Raw genomic sequence first — 22423 nt, forward strand, 5'->3', positions numbered from 1 at the left:
TTAAAGAATTGTTACCGTTATTTAATTTGCATTGTTTTAAATTTTAATAATCTATAGAGACGTTGTTTAGAATACATGTATTACAGTCTAAAGATAGAATGCAATATATTGTATAAGTTGGGGCTATATGAACCATGTACCGGCCGTATATCATATCATGGATAGTATAGTAGTAGGACACTTGATTATACATGTATAGTGTTGCAGGGTCCTGGGTTTGACTTACTGGTCAAGCCACCAAATTTTTCTTTCCTTCTACATTTACTGTACAAATATATTGTATCCCACTAAAACTATCTAACCAAGTTTATGAAGTAAGAAACATATATATGTTTACTGGCTGTGGGGCACATTCATTTGTTGATTTTTCCCATATCATGGATAACATGCCACATTTTGATTAGTTCTTTTACATGCATGTACTTAAGAATAAAATCTATAAAAATTTGCAAGCACGTGTTTTTTCCTAAAACTAAAGAACCATGTTTTTTTCATTTGTGAGCTGAGAAAAGTCAAATTAATTCATGAAAATGAGAAAAGTTTGACAAATTTGCACAAGGATGCGACGAGAAAACCTACCATAAAAACAAAATTTAAATGAAACATGTACCATATAATACTACATGTAGTAATAATGTCAATTATCGTATCTTAATGAAATAAAATGTACATAAAATATATTATTTTTACAAATCTTTACAAGTACATATGAATTTCAATTATCAATTTATGATGTCAGCATGAACTGATAATACATGTACTGAAATTATAAAAAATTCTTGTTTATTCACCCACAAATTGCTCCATGAATGCAAAATCCAAATGGTTTCAACTTATCATATCCATCAATATGAACAAGAAAATTGGGTCCTTGGTTATAATACTGGCGTCTGGATAAACAATGCTGTGACCTAAGGGACACTCCCTCTGGATCTAAAATTCTAAGGGCACACATTGTTGTATTCCTGCATAAATAACAGAAAAATGTTGTATGTTATTTTTCTTTTATTTCAACAAGTATTTTTCACTGTTAATGTATTAAATAAGAACTATTTATTAAATATGCCTTTGCCCGTTTCTTGTATTTTTGTGTATATACCTTCCAACAAATATTCCATGTTTTAAAAATAATCTTCTAGATAAACTACGGCAACCTAAATTCTTTGAGCCTTCTTTAATCTCCATCTAAAACAATAGTAATAGATTACTTTAACCCTGACATGCATACTAGTACCTAACATGCGTGTACGTCTTAATAATATAAAAGCTCTGGTTAGGGTGAGAGTACTCTTGTATTCAATCATTATTAATTTGTCATATGTTTAAACCACAAGACATCTTTTAAATACCTGAATTAATTATTCAATTTTACCTGGATAACAGGAATGATTTCATCTAAACTCCAATTTCCAACTTTTTTAAGATCTAAATTTCTTAGACGCCTTTTCAGTGTACGGTAACTAAATAAAAAAAATGAATATATTATTGATGTACATATACTTATGATCATCTGATCTGAGGCATGTAGCATAGTTTTAAGTGGGTGGGGGAGCCTTCCGAAATAATATTGACAAAGGTGACATCAGAGATGTATGATATACCACAGGCACCTGAATTTTTAACAATTATCGGTAGTCGCTTAATTAATAAGTCAAATATTGTTATGCAGTCATGTATAACTTTAATTTTCTTTTAAGTTTTGGAATTCAGCTGTAATTCATAATAGATGGCTTCCCTTAATGAATCGTGAATTTTGGCCTAAGAGATACAATCTGTGTATTTAGGTCAGTAAGGGGGGGTTGGCTAGACGGGGAAGATGAGGACACCTAGTGTGTTAATAGCCTTTTGATTACAGCAGCAGGGTTTATAAACCTAGCGACAATTAGCTTTGCAGTTCTTCTAAGATCCTGAGGATGTTAGAGGCACAATTAAGAGCCGACCCCCCTGAATTGGTAAATTTTATAATTGGTTAATTTGAACAGGTGATTTTGTGGTTAATAATTAGATTAGTTTTATTGGTAAATTTGGGTGAAATCTGGATTATCTACGGTGCTCCTATGGAATTCTTGAAACTTTCTTTTATTAATTAGGAATTAATTTACATTACTACTGGTGATGTTTTTACACGGAGTTACAGGTGTTTAGAATCTTACAGTTAAAAAAAGCTATTGGTGGCATTGATTCACCATAGTTTTAGGACAACGGGAGTGCTGGTGATAAAGAATTGTTGGTGGTGCGATTCACCACAATCTGTTCACTAAGTTTATCACATAAATCTTCACCAGTAGTAGTCCTATAAATAATTGGGGGGTAATAAATGGTATAACAGGTGTTTGAATTACTTAAGTGTTTCATTGTATAGTCTCGCATTAGTTTTTAATATTTATATCGCTTTATATACCTGACTTATTTCTTGTGGATATACAACACTTAAGAGGTTGCACTACAAATTACGCTATTGGCTCGTAAAAATCCGAACCCATGCAAACTTTGATGACGTTTCGAGCCGCGTCACAATATCGAAAAATTCTACCCCTACTATATATATAAATACACAAAGTGTGCAATACAATTTTGACTCCGGCTTCGATTTGCCACATAAATCAGATCCAGTTGCGTGTAGCATTGAGTTCAAATATGATATACATACACGTATCTCACTATACATTTCCTCCTAAAAGAATTGGTAATGCTATCATCTACAATTCATGCAAATCTTGAGTATTTATATATAGTAGGGTAGATTTTTTTTTTTTATATTTGGCTCATTGAGCAACTGATTAATAAAAATTCAGGTGCCTGTGGATATACTTCCGTGTCAGACATTATTCACAGTTATTGAATATTTACGAGATGCTAGTGCTGACTATAATTAAAGTCTGTCCCGGGTTTTCGCTTCCACGATATTTTGACAATATTATCAGTGAAAATAAGATAATATTTCATTAAAATGTGGATATTTCTAAGGTTATAAAATTTACAGACAAAATTACCGTTACCGGACCGCTTAAATATTTTCTGCTGTTATGTTATGAGACGATTTCTGAAGTCTACGGGATTTTTCAATGTTAATTTCGGCCATTGCAGTCAAGCGTACAAGGGAGTGGTTATTATTTTTTGTTGCACATCGAAATAAAGCGCAAAAATAAAATAAAATATTCAATTTCAACTTTGCATATGTTATTGATAACTCAGCTGTTTGGTAATGTTGTAAACTATCATAAGACAATTTAAAGTCAGGAAAATATAAAATTCAAGCCGAGTGTGACGCGGTACAACCAACGATGCACAGGGCTTGCCTCGAACTGACGTGTCTAAAGTTTACAAGTATACTCTCGTCGAAATATCAGCGCATCTGGAATAAAGGTATGTAAACTGTAATTATTCTATAGTATTTGGGACATTTAACATATATGATAGCAGTTCATAATATCAGTACTTAATAGATCTTTATGAGTATCTTTTTGAATCTGTAAAGCGAAAGTAGGACTCATTGTGAAACCGCAGAATATATAAACATCAACATACGACAATTTGATCTGTGACAGCCAAATAAAAACGTTTCTGGTAACACCCTCATATTTAATGTGACACCTAGTTATGAAAAATAAATTGTGTTTGCTGTAGTTATTTAATGGGTGGTTGGTGGGACCAGAGACATATTTATGTCTCTGGTGGGGCCATGGAAGTGGTGGAGAACATTGAGATTAACCCAAAAATATTATTAAAAAGGAATATCTATAATCATTCCAGTTTTGAGATGTACTCATCTCTAATGCCTGCTTAGAAATGTTTTTGAATTATTCGTTAATCAATTGGTACAAATTTATATAATTTTGATAAAATAGATGTATTATTACTTAAGTGTATAACGTTATTGTTTTCATTTATTTCAAAAAGGTTAACCAGACATACACTTATGTGCATTATATGTCCCGTGAATAACCAAGTCTCAGACAATAATTCACGATATGATATTAGCAGTGTTCGATTATGTCCATGATAATTATAATCAAATTAAGGTGGAATAATTAACACATCATCACAAAATGGCTGACCGCTGATCGAAACGACATTTCGTTTTATTAAGTGGATTTTATGAACAGTAACATGTAACATACTTCATAGCCGAGTGGATAACATGTCGGACTAATGATCCGTACATCACGAGTTCGAATCTCGCAGGGGCTTTTGTTGTTACTTACTGGATAAATTATTTTAGATATTGATTTTTTATCCCCAAACTGAATGCAATATTTTCGCTTATTTTACATTTGTACAGTTTATTTATTATATCTTTCATTATAAAAAAAATGCCTGTTAATTTGAGTGACTTTTTCCTTGAACTTGGCTTTTGATTGCATGGCCAAGTGTATTAATTTATTTTATATAATTTACATGCATGAAATGATTATTTCAAAACCGTCCATTTAGGAGGTTAAGTTTACTGTGACATCATACGAGTAAAATATTTCCAGAAAACCAAACAGCTCAATTTTAAAGTCCATTCAGGAGTTTAAATATATTGTGACATAATACAAGTAAAATATATTCAGAAAAACAAATATGCTCAATTTTAAAGTCCATTCAGGAGGTTAAATTTACTGTGACATCATACGAGTAAAATATTTTCAGAAAACCAAATATGCTCAATTTTAAAGTCCATATAATCAGAAATGTATATCATAATAAAGCTCCATGAAACCACTCTATGCTCTCTACTGAATTTAGTATAGTTTATCAAATATAAACTACCTGGTATGCTAATAGAATAATCACTATATCGGCTTTTTTTGAGAGTTCCAATATTCATTCATCAATAAAAATATTGTGTAGAAGTCATAAGTAGGTTAAATTCTCTTCACTTCTCAAAGTAAAGTACAGTCAATCTTCGTTATCTCGAACAATAGATGGGACTGTTTGAAAATTTTTAGTTATTTAAGTATTCAAGATATTGAGGGTAAAATACTTAAAAGATAAGTAATTGGGACTTATAAATCACTTATTCATTGTGTTTGAGATATCAGTGTTCGAGAATATAGATAAATAGAACTGTAATAGTATATGGATAGAACTGTATATGGGTTCTTCATGTATTCTTACTCAGCTTGCAATTTACAGCCCCTTTTATATCCATATTGATCTGATTTTAGCATCATGATGGTATTTTTAAATAAAAAAAATGTAATTATAATTTTATAATGTTTATTTTGCACAAAAGTTCATTCATGGATCTCATAACATGACAGATAATCATTATTATATATCATTTTTAATAGTTTTTTGATAATTATGAGATGTTTGTTATTTTTAATTGCAGATGTTGATATAATCACAGTTTCATGATATCAAATTACAGCTCATTTTCCAGGAAAAAAATCAATGACAAACATTTTACTAGTGATACATGATTTCTCCAAAATGAACACATATACACAGGCACTGATAAACTGTTTCTCAAATTAGCAGTTTTTTAAAGTCTTAGTGTATAATACACTAATTTGAAATAATAGATCCCACAATTGTATTTCTCATGATCATAATAAGAATTATATGCAATCAATTGTAGGCAATCTCCATTCAAAAATGAAATATAATATTTAAGAATGATATACAACAAATCCAAAATATGCACTATCACAGTCAGTACATGTGATTAAATTTAATTTAATGAATTCAAAAGAATTTTACATGTTACTTGCATTTGTAAAATATGCAACAAATCACAGATAGGCAATACCACAGTTATCACATGTTATTTAATTGAAATTAATGAATTCAAAAGTATTATACATGTAATATTTACATTTGTAAAATATGCAACAAATCACAGATGGGCAATATCACAGTTATCAAATGTGATTCAATTTAAATTAATGAATTCAAAAGTATTATACATGTAATATTTACATTTGTAAAATATGCAACAAATCACAGATGGGCAATATCACAGTTATCAAATGTGATTCAATTTAAATTAATGAATTCAAAAGTATTATACATGTAATATTTACATTTGTAAAATATGCAACAAATCACAGATGGGCAATATCACAGTTATCAAATGTGATTCAATTTAAATTAATGAATTCAAAAGTATTATACATGTAATATTTGCATTTGTAAAATATGCAACAAATCACAGATAGGCAATATCACAGTTATCAAATGTGATTCATTTGAAATTAATGAATTCAAAAGTATTATACAAGTCACCTGCATTATTATTCATATTTAACAACAAATTATTATGTACACATTGTGAGAAAATGGTTTGAAAACTATATTTGAACACTGCTTGTGAATAAACATTTTTTTCTTTAAATTTCAAATTAATTTAAAACATGAACATTAGTAACAATTGAATTCCCTATTCCAGAGAGAAAGATGATCACAGTAGAAAGATTGATACTATAGATGAAAATCTGCTGACAAAGCCATTCATAACATGCAGAAGAAGAATAGTTTAAGTTTCACTTCTCAAAAGTCAGGTATACTAGTTCAGTATTGGGACTGCTTTTTATAACTTACCATCTTAATATATAGAATCATTGAAAATCAATGAAAAGGAATTAACAATGAATGGAAAATATCATATTTACAAGTAGAAATCATTTTAAAATTTATTTGGGATTTGTACTAGGTTCAGTCACCCTAAACAAGCGTGCATTCTTAGCACATTGAATTAGTCATACATGCAACAGACTGATTGGGAAGGGGGATTCCATACCCCCTGGAAAATGTAAGTTTATTAATAGGCCTCGAATGCATCAATCATCTTTTATTCGTTTGGTTTTGTCTCCAGAATAATTGGGTTTATTCAACCCACGTGTTATGCATTGATTCTAGAAGTAGACTATAAGTGAATAAAATGTACACAGGTAACCGTTTATATCTGGTTTGCCAAAACATTATAACCTTTATATATAGTGATATCCAAGTCGTAATAAAATCATAGCCGCCTCGACATTGGGGGCAAATTTTGTTATACAGCGAAATAACGCGGTACCTGTTCGTTTGTTTTGTGAACAAATTTCGTGCATCATTTTATTCATTAAAATATAGATTGAAAGAGAGGTAAAATATACCTGTCAATTGTATAACTAATTACTGTAAAACATTCTTATAACTAAGTGCCAGGGACGTACATTTTTGCTTCGTTATAAGAGCAAGTCATTGTATCTGTCAAGTTTACAACAAGTAATAAACCCACAGGGAATTAAAATCAAGATGCTTAGTTATATAAAGCAGTCCCAAGTATTAAGAAATGAAACTAATCACTGATACAAAATATTCAAACAAGTTTTTAATTACCAACTTGTTAATAAATAATACTTATAATAGTATGCAAAATGCAAATGGACAATTATAGATTAGGTTATAGAAAATATTTTCCATTCAAACAATATATTGAAATAGAAAATGTCATGCAAGAAAAATGATTTTGGAATTGTGAAGTGGATATCTTCACATTGCAAGGGTGAGAAAGTGTTAAACTTTTTGCAAAATGATTGAAGATGTGTTGTGTCTTATCTTTAATGTTGTGTTGTTGTCAGAATGATAAAAAGTATGATGCATTAAGTAAAATATTAATGAATATACATTTTCAAACGTGTTTTCCCCAAAATTTATATCGGACTACATGTATAGAATATTGTTTTGCCATTTTAGAAAATTGATAATAATTTATGAAGTTATGTGGAAATCAGTGATTAATTTTCTTTCTTTTACCTTTAAAAGGGAGCAGTTCTCCAGACACCATGGGAAGACTCATGAAGGAGCTGGATTCAGACCATACAAAGCGTTCCAACATTGGACACACTTACCTGACTTTAGAGAGGGCTTGGTACATATGCGGTGACTCCACCTCTTACACACTTCACACTCAACCCATACAATCTTTCGAGACTTTCCAGGAGCATTGTAATCACCACATATGCAACAAGTGACTTCGTCGTCAGACTCCTCAATGAAGCCCATGGATTCGTCAGAGTCAGAGTCATTTTCGTCATCACCAGAATCTGTGTCCATGTCACTGTCACTGTGTTCCGAGTCCGTCAAGTCTATGACCACAGGAGCAACCTCCTCATCCTGGACTCCGTCGAGTTTCCACAGTTTTTCTTCGACCTCTCTTATCACGTGACTCTCCACCTTACGCCACTTCTCAACCCCATAAGTTGATCTAGCCTGATTAAAGAGTTCCTTCACTTTCTCTTTCTTGAATGTGACATTGCTCCTGGCGACGAAACTTTTTAATTCAGCCCAGACCAACTCAATAGGATTAAGCTCACAGTGATAGGGAGGTAGACGCAAAACTGTGTGACCTGCTTTCGAAGCCAAATCGTCTATTACATATTTAGGACGAGGTTTATGTTGCTTCACCAATGTGATCAATTCAGCCTTGATCATTCCCGGAGTGTAATGAATACCCTTTCTATCAAGCCAAGACTGGATCTCGGCCTTCGATGCCGACGAAGTCGGACACTTAGACTCAGGATCCAGATGACTGTGATAGGAAGCATTATCCATCACTACGACTGAATTGGTCGGTAGGTTAGGGAGCAACTGCTCAGTGAACCACTTCGTAAAGTTTTCTGAGTTCATCTCGTCATGATAATCCTGGTTGCCTGTTTTCGACTCAAAAATGAGAGCAGATCCCGGGATCATACCCACAGTCGAAGAACCTGCATCCACAATTATCAGACGAGAGCCTTTCCCAGATGGGACAAAACGCCCATGACCTCCACGATGCGACTCAAAGGCAGAGGTAGATGTCCTAGGACAGTCCACCCAATCTCCCCTCGCTACATGATTGGTGTTCAACCAAGTCTCATCCAAATACACAATAGGACGACCCTCCTCTCTAAACTTCCTAATGGACCTCAGGTAAGTATGTCGCATACTTACGATATCGTTCCTGTCTCCAATGTAGCGTTGGTTGGAACGAGTTTTGTAGAATCTGGAAAAAAATAGACATGATATTTTTAATACACATACTAGTACCACTTTTCATTATCACATGTAAGCGAATTATTGATGGTATGATCTGTTTTTATATTATGTTAATTGATTGATTGGGAAACATTTTTTCATGAATATGGCATATGCTCAAATGATTTACACATTTATTAGACAGATTGAAGGTGACTTGGCAGTATTGCAGTAGGAAAATGAGATTCATCTCTATGTGCTTACCTGAACCCAAGATCCTTCACAAGTCTCCCCAATGGAGACTTGGTGATCCTGACTCCCTTTTCTACTAGTACATCTGACAGTCGACGAAGTGAAACGTACTGGCCCTTCAACTGCATATCATGAATGGTCCTCTTCACCAAATCTGCATCGAAGTCATCAAGCTTTCTACAGGGACCACGTTTCTTCTTAGGAACAGGTACAGGAGGAGCTGCCTGAAGATCCTCCACCACCATTTCCACAGGGTCGACAACAACCTTCTTTTTCAGTGTTTTCACACTTATCCCTAATGATGTTAAAAAATATTCTACTACCCATTTGTATTTATTAAGCTACATGTACCTGAGTCACTCAGCCTCACATGATATTTTTTGATGTTGATTTTTGTCTATTATTGTGCACTATCCTTCAAAAATCATCTATAGAAACAGTTTTCAAATAATATCATGGGCAAGTGTATTTAGCTCACCGAGACAAAGTCTGGGGGAGCTTATGCTATACCCCGGCGTTGGCGTCAGCGTCCAGACCTGATTCAAGTTTTTGGTGCACTAGGTCCTGTATCTAAGTTATTACTATCTTCACCAAACTTGCACGGATGCTACTTAGGGACTTGAAAGACTTGGATATGATATGTTTTTATATTGTATTATATAATATTATAATGTATTACTTGTATATTGTATCATATGAGATATTATTGTATAATATGATATTGTATTACATAATATATTATTGTATCCCATGATAATGTATCATACGATATTCAATATTGTATCAAACCATACTACAGTTTCTGATATCCAAGATTATTAACTATGATTTTCATATAATATGATAAAGGTGGTCTCATAAAGCTGATGCCTCATCTCGATGAGCTTTGTAATAAGCTATATATTACAACATGCAGCAATATACTTTAGGCAACATACTGGTAACAGTATTGTTCTGGTGAGTATTGTCAACCAATATGTAAATGCTGATTTTACAATCACTTAAGGTAAAACACAGTAATTTCAACAGTTGTCATGTTGTAAATTTTGTGTTTACACCCACCCAGTAAATTCAAAATTAACATTACATTATGACAGATACCAGTATCGAAATATATCACTTGATACATTTTGTACCATGATTAAAAAATAATGAAATTCTGATTTTCAACACACTGTTTTTCCATAGTTATAAATGTAGCCATTTTATGCAAATTTATTTCTGTTACCTGTTGCTGAAGATAATCTCTTCATGGGGTCGTCAATGTTTCTCACATGGCCTTCTTCTTTTTCTTTTTGAAATTGGATGTAAATCATCTTTAAAATATCTGTTGCCTGAGGAAGAAAATTGATATTGCACATGTGTAATATACTATGCAAGCTGATACAAGCTTTCATAATTACCGATAACATTTAGTATACTGGTATAATGTATGTACCTAGGTATAGGGTTAACTTTAGACTCTACCAGGAGCACTAATTTTAGCCCAACTTTTCCACTAATCATTTTCAGTTGAAAGATTGTCAAGATCTCACATCAATATTAATTTTTCTTAATTGCAAATTTCATGATTCCTTGGTTAAACTTTTACAGAGAAATAGAGAGTAATTTTTTTAAAATCTTATTTTGCCAGAATAGGATGGAACAAAGAATATTGACCTGGGTTTAAAATTGACCCGAGAGTCATATTTCAATGTTGAATACTGATTTGGGGTGCTTTTTTCAATGTTTTCGCAATCAAAAGGATAACAGCAATACATTATTTTGCAGAATTGCTTTAAATGGCTACAAAGGTATAGCTGTTACCTACATATTATTTGGGAAATAAATTGTAAAACTCTTATTTACCTGTACTTTATTAATCTTAGTATGCAAACCCAACTTCTAAGTGCATGACTTGTATGTGTATACTGTATATATACAGTTGGAACTTCGGTATCTCGAACACCGATATCTTGAATACAATGGATATGTCGAAGTGATTTGTAAGTCCCAACCAATTAAATTTTAAGTGATTTACCTTGATATCTCGAATACTCGGATATCTCGAGGTTTTTAACCAGTCCCATCTAGTTCGAGATAACAAGGTTTGACTGTATTTCTGTATTAAGGGGAATGTGGGGCCATCTTATTCCTTTGAAGATAAGAATGTTAACATTTTTTGAACTGGCTTGTTTCTGCCCAAAACTGACCAAAACTATTGCCAAAAGATACAAAAGCATTAAATATGAAGTTCAACATGTCATTTTGTTTGAAAAGTATGCGTACGAGAACAGGATGATGCCTTATATAATCACTTAAAACAGCTTTCAAACTGTGTAGGGGATACCAATGTACCCCCTTCATATTTTTCCAGATTTTTAAATCTTCAAAATAAGTCTGTAACTGCGCAGTTTGACAGCCGTTCTAAGTGATTTAAAAGACATTGTCCTGTTCTTGTATGCATACTTTTCAAACAAAATGACATGTAGGACTTCATATTTCTTATCCTCCTCAAATGAACAGGATTACTGCACACCCCCCTTAAAATGGCCTACAGTATAGTGCAATACTTGCATATGATATTCACACCCATAAATTTGTCCATTCACAACTTTCTGGGATATGAAAATTGTAAAAGGCTCATATTTAAACTATATTGCACATAAACGTCCATTCACAATTTACATTTTTTTCACACCCCTTTCGCCCCTCCTCCTTAAAAATAGAAAAAATGTTCTTGGAAATATATCTTCCCATTTTAATTTGCACACCTATATTCATGTTGCAAGTTGTGAATGGCTCATGATATATTATTATAGACTTTAAATTTTTGACTTCACTTTATCATGTAGTGTAAAACTGGCCCAAGACCAAATCAGGCTAGCCTAAATATATAATAAACATATGGGTGTAATTGAACGGGGTGCAAAATGACTTGGCACCCATTTGTATTTTAAGGGCAAGGTCAAATATTTTATAGTGACATCATACGAAGCAGACAGCAGTGGAAAAGTTTGATTTGGATTAAAAATTGGATTCTTAGCATTCATAAATTCGGGACATTATTTCAAACTGACTATGATATGTGTGTTGATCATGGATCCTTGTGGTCGTAATTTTGTGAAAATGTATTGTGCACCATTTGGAAATTACAGGAAGTTTACATTTTCAATATCAGGTACAGTAGAGTTATCATTTAAATTAATATAGATAGAGTTATACAGGATTGCATATGCATGAGGCATAGGATTTTAACGTTAGGCCCATACAAAGAAAAAGTGAAGTCAAATATATTGCAGTCATCGTAAAGAATCTGAAATGATATGACTGACACAATGAATTATTGTATACCTCCATAGACTTCACTGACTTCGCTGACTTCCCCTTCTTGGAACTCGGCATCTTATTTTGTGTGATGATATATGTATACGATAGATATATATGTTTTAGAATTATATGGTCTATAGTTTATAGTCGAATAGCAGACTATAGGATATGTTTGGTTATCCTCGGAAGCTGTATGTTTTAAACTTGGACAAATACCGAAACATCCCGAAAGCCTGCGAACAACGGCAACGTGCTCGACGTCAGCATACGTCATCGACGTAACGTTACGATTCTTCACGAATATCCTCAAATAATTACAGGCCCCTTCCGAAGTGGCAGCCATTTTCTGCAATGTTAAATTCCCGTAAGGTTTCAATTTTCGCTCGTATCATAAACCAGGTGGACATTGAGAAGCAATTTTATGGCAGATAATCTAGGCATTTTTCCTTCTAGTGAATGAAACACTTTTGGGTAAAGAGATAATTATGATTATCGAAATATTTGGCAAAAAGTGGTGGAAGCAAAAACCCGGGACAGAGTATAGAACATTGTCTTCCTAGTCGTTATGTACTCCATATCTTTATTTCTGTCACCTAATAGTCTGCTTACCTTAATTCAATACCGTGGTTTAAATACATCAACATCTGGATTTCAATATATGACAGTCCTTGTTGGAAATATTTTCTCAGAAGCTGGTCTTCTGCCGGAGACGCCATTTTTTATGGTTAAAATTATCTTTAAACGATAGAGAGCTCTACAAACAGTAAAGGCGAAGGCGAGAGTGCGAAGTTGCGACGGCGAGAGTGCGAAGTTGCGACGGCGAGAGTGCGATAGTAGTATCGCTCCTTCGCCTTCGCACCTTCGCACTCTCGCCGTCGCAACTTCGCGCTTCGCCGTCGCATCTTCGCACTTTCGCTCCTTCGCCGTCGCACTCTCGCACTTTCGCCTTCGCAACTTCGCACTCTCGCGCCTCGACCGAAAGGCGAAAGTGCGATGGTCGAAGTGGCCCCATCGGAACACCATATGTTTAAGATGTCAGCATTTACATTCACAATTCATGAAAATGTTATATGGCATGTAATAACAACAGCGAGCAAGAGTTTTCAAGTAAAAGGGACGTTCACCATGCAGTACACGTGTTTAATCCTGATTTAAAAATAGATCAGCATTCCACCATATTTGAACGGTGAAAAAGGGATAGATATGGCCAGAAATTAGTCCTGACTTTTACCCCATTTCATTTGTAACCAGTAACAAGGCACTGTTTTCTGGTGACAAAAGTAACATATAATACAAAACCTATTATTTTCTTTCCGCTGGATGGTTTAATTTCTTCCAGTAACAATGGTTACAGCTATATTCTATTGGTGAGGAAAGGTAACAGAGGTGACGAGGCTTTTTTGTTTAGCAGGGGGTCTTATTTTATGTGGTTACAATGGTTACACTGGTTACAGCTATATTCTATTGGTGACAAAAGGTAACAGAGGTGACAAGCCTTTTTCTGTTTAGCAGGGGGTCTTATTTTATTTGGTTACAATGGTTACAATAGCTATATTCTCTTTGTGGCATAGGGTAAAAGTGGTGACATTCATTTGCATGATTTACAGGTGGTCTTTTTTACATTGGTTACATTGGTAACATTGGTTACAATGGTTACCTAACCTTAACCCTTATCCTAACCCTAAACTAACCCTAACCCTAAACTAACCCTAATCCTAAACTAACCCTAACCCCGAACCCTAATCTAACCCTAATCCTAACCCTAACCGAAACCTAACTCTGTTTTGTAACCAATGTTACCAGTAACCACTGTAACCTGTCACAGATACATCAAAGTTTGAAAATCATTCATAATCAAACATTGTTACCGATGTAACCAATGTTACTGGTTACAAATAGAAAGGGGTAAAAGTCAGGACTAATTTCTGGCCATATATGAAAAGGGAAGGGGGGGGGGGGTCATCGCAACAAGTTGTAACATATTGTCTATTACGGTACAATGTAAGTAATAATTGGTGTTGGATTAACCTTATTACAAGAGAGTCACCAGTTTGGATTAAAACAAATATATATTTATACAACTGGAGGAACTAAATCGCCAAAGCGGGGTGTGACCCGATTTTCGTTCAGTTGGGCGATTTCATTAATCTTGAAAAGGGATCATAACTCGCATGTCTTACTAAACGTACATTACCATTGGCGGATCCAGAGGGGGGGGGGGGGGGGTTCCGGGGGGTCGGAACCCCCCCCCCCCCTTTCTCTGGGACATATGAATTTTTTTTGAAAACGTTTAGTGCCTATTCAAAGACAATTTTCCCATTTGTAATAGAAATACTGTAATTATCTCAAATAAACGTTTTTAAAATTGCTTATTTAAAGAATTTCGTACTGCGTCCCATAATTTTGTTCTTATGTGAAAAAACCCTATCGATTTTTTATTGAAATAAAGTACATTGTACTCCCCTTCAGCAGCCGGTGTTTACTACACTGAGTAAACATGTGGGAAATTAAAGAAAAAATTACATAATATTAAGCAGTATCGCTAAAAACACAGATTTATAATAACATATACACTGTATTTTCTACCCTATTTCTTAAAATAAAAAATTATTATAGTTCATACAGTTTTGAACTGACAAGCTATCGAGTAAAACGACGTTCAGGTATGAGTACACGCATTCGTTTTACTTTAAAAAGCCACCTTCAAAGAAAGTGGGCGCTTAAGATGTAGATTCGGCAGGAATCTGGGCGCACAAGAAGAGTGAAAATTTCATTGATTAATTTTGCACATTTTTCGAATTATAACCGTTATTTGGTTTCTGTTGGACGTAGAATGGGTAGAAAAATGTTTGAAATACAAAAGGTTTTGTCATAATATGGGCCTAAATATAGCAACACGGCGGAATTGATGCAAAATCGTACTTATTTACAGCTGTTTTTGAATGATTCTGATGTCTCTGGGTCTTCTCTCCACAAATTCGAAACTTGTAAAGATGACATATTTCAACATTAAAAACGTCGCTTTTTAAAAAAAGATGGAGAGATGACCCAGAGATGAATAATTATATACTTTTTCAAAATATTTTTGGAGGATAATAAAACAAAGTCCAGAGATATGACAATATTGTCTCCAACACTACTTTATACCCCAATTTCAAAGTCTCACATGGCTCACTGGTTTCGTTCTGGATTTTGAAGACATTCACGCACTGTTTTGGGTTCAAATCCTGCTCGAGACTCAAATTAAATTTTTTTCCTTTCCTTTTTAAATGTATATTGGTATATCATTATGTTGAATTATACTAGAATACCGGTATATTTTAATTAGTCGTTATTGATTTCTGCCGTATGAACACTATTTTCTGTTCTTATTACTAGTTTATTATGATATACAGTATAATTCAATTAAAATATATATGCATGTGTATTAAAATTTCCAATATAAAGTTATATCGGTTTACCCCTCATTTCCCTTTTCAGAAAGCTTGTGAGTTTTATTCAATAGCCAGAATAGACTTGTACTTAAACTCTCAACATAATATAGTTTGAGTAATTAATTTTTGTTCAAACTTGTACATAGCATTTCGAGGATATAGACATTTAAACCCCAATTGGTTCGTGTCGATGGTTCCTGCAAAATCACTATCTTGTGCGCCCAGATTCTTTATTGTTTAGTTAATTAACTGAAGTATTTATAATAGATGAGTTTTACTTCGTTTCAAAGGAAAAATACAAAGAAAATTACATGACCCGCTTACGCGGGTTATGCTATTTTTCTGGAATGCTAGCTACCTTCATACCCACATGAAACACAAAAGAAAGCCTTTTTTGTTTGTTTCCAAAAGTCGGAAATTCTGTTACAAAATTACTGTATAAAGGGTTTATATGTAAACCATTACGAAAACCATTATGAAAATGCCCAATTTTTCAGAACTTTTCTAAATATGATCGCATCTGTACTAGTGCCGAATGATGTAGTGCACCCGGCCATTACAGAGGTCACATCAATTGCTTGTAGCATTGTATTACACACGTACCACCTATTCAGCACATAAATTATCCCCATTTTTTGTCATATCCTATCATTTAGACCTTTATTTAAGAAGGCAATCGATAGAACTCAAAATCGATAAATAGTTCAGAATTTAAAAACATCAAAGACATAAAAAAAATTACCAAAATATCCATTTTTATAATAGTTTGTCGTAATTAGTCTGAGTTATTTTTTGCTTCTTAGTGTTTCTTTTCAGTCAAGCATAGACGCACTTTCTCATTGCTGCATAGAGACTTGTGTGTCTTGTGGCTAGATAGTATGCAAATCTTCCTTACCTAAACCAAAACGGCAAAATGCTCAATAATGCAGTGCACTCTGCTGTTGAAATAGATGTGAAATAGATAGTGATGAGATAAATGTTTATAAAATACAGTTGTATACGCACGGAAAACGTTAAAAAAGTCCTTGTTTATTGACAAATGATGAATTTTGCAAATTTTTGGTTTTCATCAAATGGAACCCCCCCTTTTCCAAATTGCTGGATCCGCCTCCGATTACTACATTTAACAATAACTAATCAAATGTGTTTCTTAATTCGACAGATTTCTTCCAAAACATCCGAACCAAAGTATAACATACATGTATATAGCTGTTACAAAACAAATGTCAAAAATTCATCTATATCATGGATCCCCCCCTCCACTTTTGTAGGAGCATGCAATAAATGAGACTGCAAATAAGGAATTCTAATTCAATTGAAGTTACAGTTAGGGGTTTTTTTTTATAATTTAAGAATTCACCCTTTTTTAATTGCTTGTCAAGATGATTTTGATTAAGCTGCCCACACACATTCAAAATCAAAACGTGTTTGTATACCATTTCATATTTCATATGGTTGAAAATTTTTAAAAATGCCTTTCAGTTGATTTCGCATCTTAATTAATATAACAAATACATGTACAATTAAAAAAAAACGACTATTTACTCTCCAGCTTTCAAGCTTACATAAACTTATATGATATGTGTACATTCCTAAAAAAATGAATTAACAAAATAAATGAATTTCAATTGATATATATAATTTACATGTTCTAGATCGAGGAAAAGACTGACATTTCGTCCTTAACTTGAACGTTCCGTTTATAAATTTATGATCAGCAGCGAAAATTAAAATTCATTTCTGATAAGATAGCCTAATTGATACATGTATGCTTCTATTGAATAATTTTGTTTAGTCAGGCAAGATTTTTGGAAAGTTATTACTTGTATTACCGAAGAGTGTGTATCCAGAGACAATACATTAACCGGAGCGCCTTTGCGAAACCCCTTATTATATAATGATATAATGTCATTCTGTCACCGTGAGGTATACGAGAGATAAAGAAGAAATACGATTACCGCAGAATAAAACATCGTTATGCGCTTTCCGTTATTAATGTTATATGACCAGATGGCGTCGCGCTTTTACATGTACACGCGTTGTTGACTGCGATTAAATACCGCTCATTCTAAGCTCCCATTGGCTGACATTGACTAACGTGTGTATTGCAAAAGTACAAACATAAAGAATGTTTTGTCACAACGTCGAAATAAATATTAACTGATGACCAGTGCTCGGTCTCACTCCAGTCTTAGCCAAGCAAGCGAGAGGAGCAAAAGACTGAGGACTTAACGCTGTGCCATGAGTAAGATGTGCTTCGTCGGATTGTTTATTTTGTTTCTTGTCAAATCTACAGAGGGGTATCCTGATGGGGCCCCAGAGCGCGCCTGTTTTTTCATGATACCCAGACACACGCATCCTCAATCAGGCAGACCGATTTTCAAGCAGGCTGGAGGAACTCCATACAACATCACCCTCAGCTCGCTGACCTACACACCAAACCGTCCACTCAGAGGTGAGGCGTCTGTCAAATCTTGATTTTTATAGATATAATTTAAAAAAAAAACATGCAATGATGAACAAAGATATTCTTGTATGGCAAAGAAGTTCTATTTTAAATACTAAATTAAAAATTATGCATTATTTTTATAAATGATATCTGCAAAATTCTTTCTCCTTTACATGCATTGCAAGATTTAAAGCAACGTATAGTTGTTACTTTTAACAAACATGAAAAACAAGATGTGATTTCTACAAGTTATGGCAGTTTCCTTTTACTTTTGTATCCCAATGCATTTCCTGTTTCTAGCGCAAGGTGCTTGAAAAATGACCGAAAAGCTTCGAGGGGTCATGCAAGGCGATCCGATTTGACGTTCATTGTTTTGGCCATTTGCTTTAACATGAAGTTAATGCTTTGTGAGCCTACGCACGTCATGTTTCATTCCCCTGTTTATGACCAGCTTATTGTTTATGATCAAGGAAAGCGTAAAACATTAGGACTGCGGGACGCGCTCTCTCTTATTATGGATACGCAGTCACAATATCTATTTTGATTAAATGTCATATAATTCGTCCGAACTGGGATGCAAATTGCTTCATATATGTGAAATTGATGCATAAAACGTGTTTGATATTTTTAAGATCATCTAAAATATTGATGCATATCAAAATCAGTAAACGACAAAACAATCGCGCATTTTTTTTGTACTGACAACTACAAGAAGATGTATTGGTTGTATACTTTGAAATAAGGATAAAATGATACAGAGAGTATTCCAAAGACCCGATCACTAAATGAAATGTTATGTAAGCTTCTTAAAAATTTATTTTAATTATACAGTGACTATTAGCGGCGCACCCTTCAAGGGGTTTTTGATAGTGGCGGGAGAAGAGGGGTCCAAGGATTGGCCCACAGGGCAATGGTACACGGAGAATGATGCTGCCCGGCCCATGTTCTGCTCGGGTAAAAACGATGCCATCACCCACACTAATTCCAGGTGGAAGGACTCCATCACACTTCTGTGGTACGGTCCTACCCACAGCACGGCAGACATGATACAGTTTATGTAAGTCCAACACTCACATTTTGAAGAGAAAAAAAAATATAGTAAAGAATATAATCGCGAATAACTTATATGTGGTATGCTTATCGTCTAGAAAATCATATTATCAAGAACTATTTTTGCTTAATTTGCATCCGATATAAACACGACGTCATCGTGACGTACCAAATTTACATATTATGTGTCATGAAAAATCATAACAAAATACACAGGTATTGATGATTGTTGATTTTCAAGAGCTACTGTAATACAGTAAAACTAATAACATATATTTTTCGATTTGCTGTTTGATTGATGAATGCATTACACAAACTAGAAATATGAACATTGCAATTTGCTTTTCGTTAATAAATTTTTCCAAGTTTTCAAGTTTCATTTAGACGTTTTTGTTTTCCTCAGAGCCACGGTGGTGACAAACAGAACCACGTATTGGACAGAGATTAGGTCCCCCAGAATCACCATGGACAACGCCGCACAGGGTAAGCAGACGTGACGTCATCAATGAGAGAGAGATGAGAGAGCATTTTTTTCTTTTAATTCTAGTAAAAATAACGAACTGTAATCAAAGATGATTAAATCCCAAAGAAATCAAGAAAGTGACTACCAGTTTAAGTATGGGCCAACTTAAATGTGACAAACTGTCGACACTCTTGGTTAGACTGATGTATATTTTATACAGATGCAATTGAATTAAACACGACAATCTCTATAAGGTCCTCAGTTGAAACGGAAGACCTTAATCGGTCAGAAAACCAGCAGGCAATTATGCAGATCTAGCATACGATTTATCGGTCATTATTATGACATATGTTTGATCTCTATGTTATCGGCACGAGTCTTCTATTTATATGGTACCCAAAAAATGAATTCCATCATACCATCATATAGCGAGACCATAGATTGACATGATGTCAGGGGATGACGAGCAAATGCAGTAACTCTGTCAATGTAGTCCTCTGTCGTTTATTTCCGCGTACAAACCATTTATATAGTCTACAGAGAAACCAATATATAGAGAAACCAATATATTGAAAAACCAATTGTCACAACACGAACTGGTCTTCATTAAATACTTATCGTTTTCTTATTTTATGAGATTTTATGTGTGTGTTTCCAGTTGGATTTTAATCACTATTCTTTTCTTTAACAGAGGCACAAGCTGAATTTAACCCTCTAACAGCTGCCATGTCTAGCTTCGGATCCTCGGGACTTGATCCATGGGGTTACCCTACCACTGACGCCTGGGGGTGGGGAGGCGGACTTGGGGGAAAGGGTAGCAGCAGAATGTCTATGAACTCACGATCAGGGGGCTCAGGAGGCGAGGGGGCGGGGGCAGGAGAGGCCGCACCGGCGGGGGAGGGGGTAACGCCCTCCTCACGAAACCCGTGGGGAAACGCTAGAATGAACATGTTTAGATCAAACTTTTTTAATCCCTTTTCATTATTCTGGAGGAGGCGGAAATGATCCTGATCATCAGAGTTTTAGAAGTTTGCTTCGTGGGTGTGTAAGGACCAGTGAGGGCGTGTGTCGGGTCTAGCGAGAGGGGCACTACCGCACAGGATCTCCAATACTATTCTCAACTTTCTTCTTTCGTTTTTTATTTTAAAGTATTAGAACAAAAAATCAATTTGAATATTTAATGCTACATTAGAACATCGGTACCTAGTGTGTTATTAAACCATATTTTTGGTTGGAATGTAAAATTGATGACAATGATGTATAAGTAATTATATTGTACAAGTTTCACACTTCACACTGTGTGTGAGATACAGTATTTCAGACAAAAGATGGAGAGACCTGTGTCAATATATTATTTGGTCTGATGACCTGTATGTAATTAATTACACTCCGTGTAAAGATGTGTTTATGCTTATGTTTATTTATTACCTGTCATGTTGCATGTAAGATATTATGAATGTCACTGATTTTCTGCAGTACATAAATTGCATGGGCTGTACATTGTACAAGGAAAATTAATTAAACATCAAGATAAAAAAGAAGTATACGTGTTCGACAGTCATTGCAGAGCGTCCGAGCGAAATGAGAAAATCACTGCACATTATACAATTTACCACAGGACATAAACCTTGTATTGAGACATGACTAGAACTAGTACTGCATCGTCATAAACGGTTCTAACTCATTCAGCTCGATCCGTGTAACCAAACGAATGATAAAGTTAGCATTGCTGTCCATAAAAAGACAATAAAACCCCCGAGACGGTCACTCACTCGGGAGAGGAGACCTGTTGCCCCTCTACTGCAGGGATCATTCATCATGTTGGGCCACGCTTTCTGTGTCGTGACAATGTAAACTGATAAATATACACCAACTACAATGTACTTAGTTCACATCCTTACATAAGTTGTATGCTTGTAATGCGGTTAAAGAATCGCCAGGGGTTTTATAGACCCCCCCCCCCTCTCTCTCTTTCACTGCCACGTTAGCTGCAAGAGAAAAACAAGCAAGATTTGAATACATAGCACGACAAGTGAAGAAATCCGCGTGGTATTACACAATTCTTCTTGAACATTTTCATGTAAACCATAATTTGAAGGCAAACAAGATGCTGACTGTGTTGCAAATGAATAGATATTTACCTTGGGCGCAACACCACCCCCCCCCCCCCCATCCCCTCCATCCACATACACACTTCCCTAACAATGATAAACGGCACGCAGATTAAAAAAAATCCGCACTTTGTGGATAAAAGAACCTGGTCTCAACTTGTATTCTTATTCCATTATTTCCATCGTGTGCAAATTTGCAATACCTAGCATTGTTAAATGCATGGATACTATCAATAAATTTATTTTATTCATTTCCTTTAAAAATCGGAAGGAAAAATAACTTTATTATGAAAAAAAAACAACGTTGCATCTGAGGGTCAGAGAACCCTAAATTTTGAACTTAATCAAAACACTGAATTTTTTTTTCAAATATGTTTTATGTGAATATCAACAATTTCTATAATGAGGACACTTACGTATCAGG

General features: G+C 34.4%; 3 protein-coding genes and 1 long non-coding RNA gene across 4 annotated transcripts; 2 read left to right on the forward strand and 2 right to left on the reverse strand.

The window, feature by feature from the left end:
• Window positions 1–517: 517 nt before the first annotated feature.
• LOC128186644 (uncharacterized) lies at window positions 518–13463 on the reverse strand. Its single transcript, XM_052856479.1, has 5 exons — window positions 13102–13463; window positions 1373–1460; window positions 1100–1185; window positions 792–965; window positions 518–575 (listed from the first exon to the last, which is right to left on the reverse strand). The coding sequence occupies exons 1-5, from the start codon at window positions 13206–13208 to the stop codon at window positions 518–520; spliced, it is 513 nt and encodes a 170-aa protein (XP_052712439.1). The 5' UTR covers window positions 13209–13463.
• Window positions 2881–7878, forward strand: LOC128187859 (uncharacterized). The gene is made up of 3 exons (XR_008244099.1): window positions 2881–3366; window positions 6380–6491; window positions 7741–7878. It is a non-coding gene; the product is annotated as an uncharacterized LOC128187859 (long non-coding RNA).
• Window positions 7771–10082, reverse strand: LOC128187857 (uncharacterized). The gene is made up of 2 exons (XM_052858503.1): window positions 9196–10082; window positions 7771–8959 (listed from the first exon to the last, which is right to left on the reverse strand). Exons 1-2 carry the CDS (start codon window positions 9426–9428, stop codon window positions 7771–7773), a joined length of 1422 nt encoding a protein of 473 aa, XP_052714463.1. The 5' UTR covers window positions 9429–10082.
• A 4626-nt stretch (window positions 13464–18089) lies between the features above and the next one.
• On the forward strand, window positions 18090–21429 carry LOC128188879 (putative defense protein 3). The gene is made up of 4 exons (XM_052860186.1): window positions 18090–18381; window positions 19207–19432; window positions 19829–19908; window positions 20580–21429. Exons 1-4 carry the CDS (start codon window positions 18168–18170, stop codon window positions 20891–20893), a joined length of 834 nt encoding a protein of 277 aa, XP_052716146.1. The 5' UTR covers window positions 18090–18167; the 3' UTR covers window positions 20894–21429.
• Window positions 21430–22423: the final 994 nt, after the last annotated feature.

Source organism: Crassostrea angulata, chromosome 6, assembly GCF_025612915.1.
Source record: "Crassostrea angulata isolate pt1a10 chromosome 6, ASM2561291v2, whole genome shotgun sequence".
Classification (NCBI taxonomy): domain Eukaryota; kingdom Metazoa; phylum Mollusca; class Bivalvia; order Ostreida; family Ostreidae; genus Magallana; species Magallana angulata.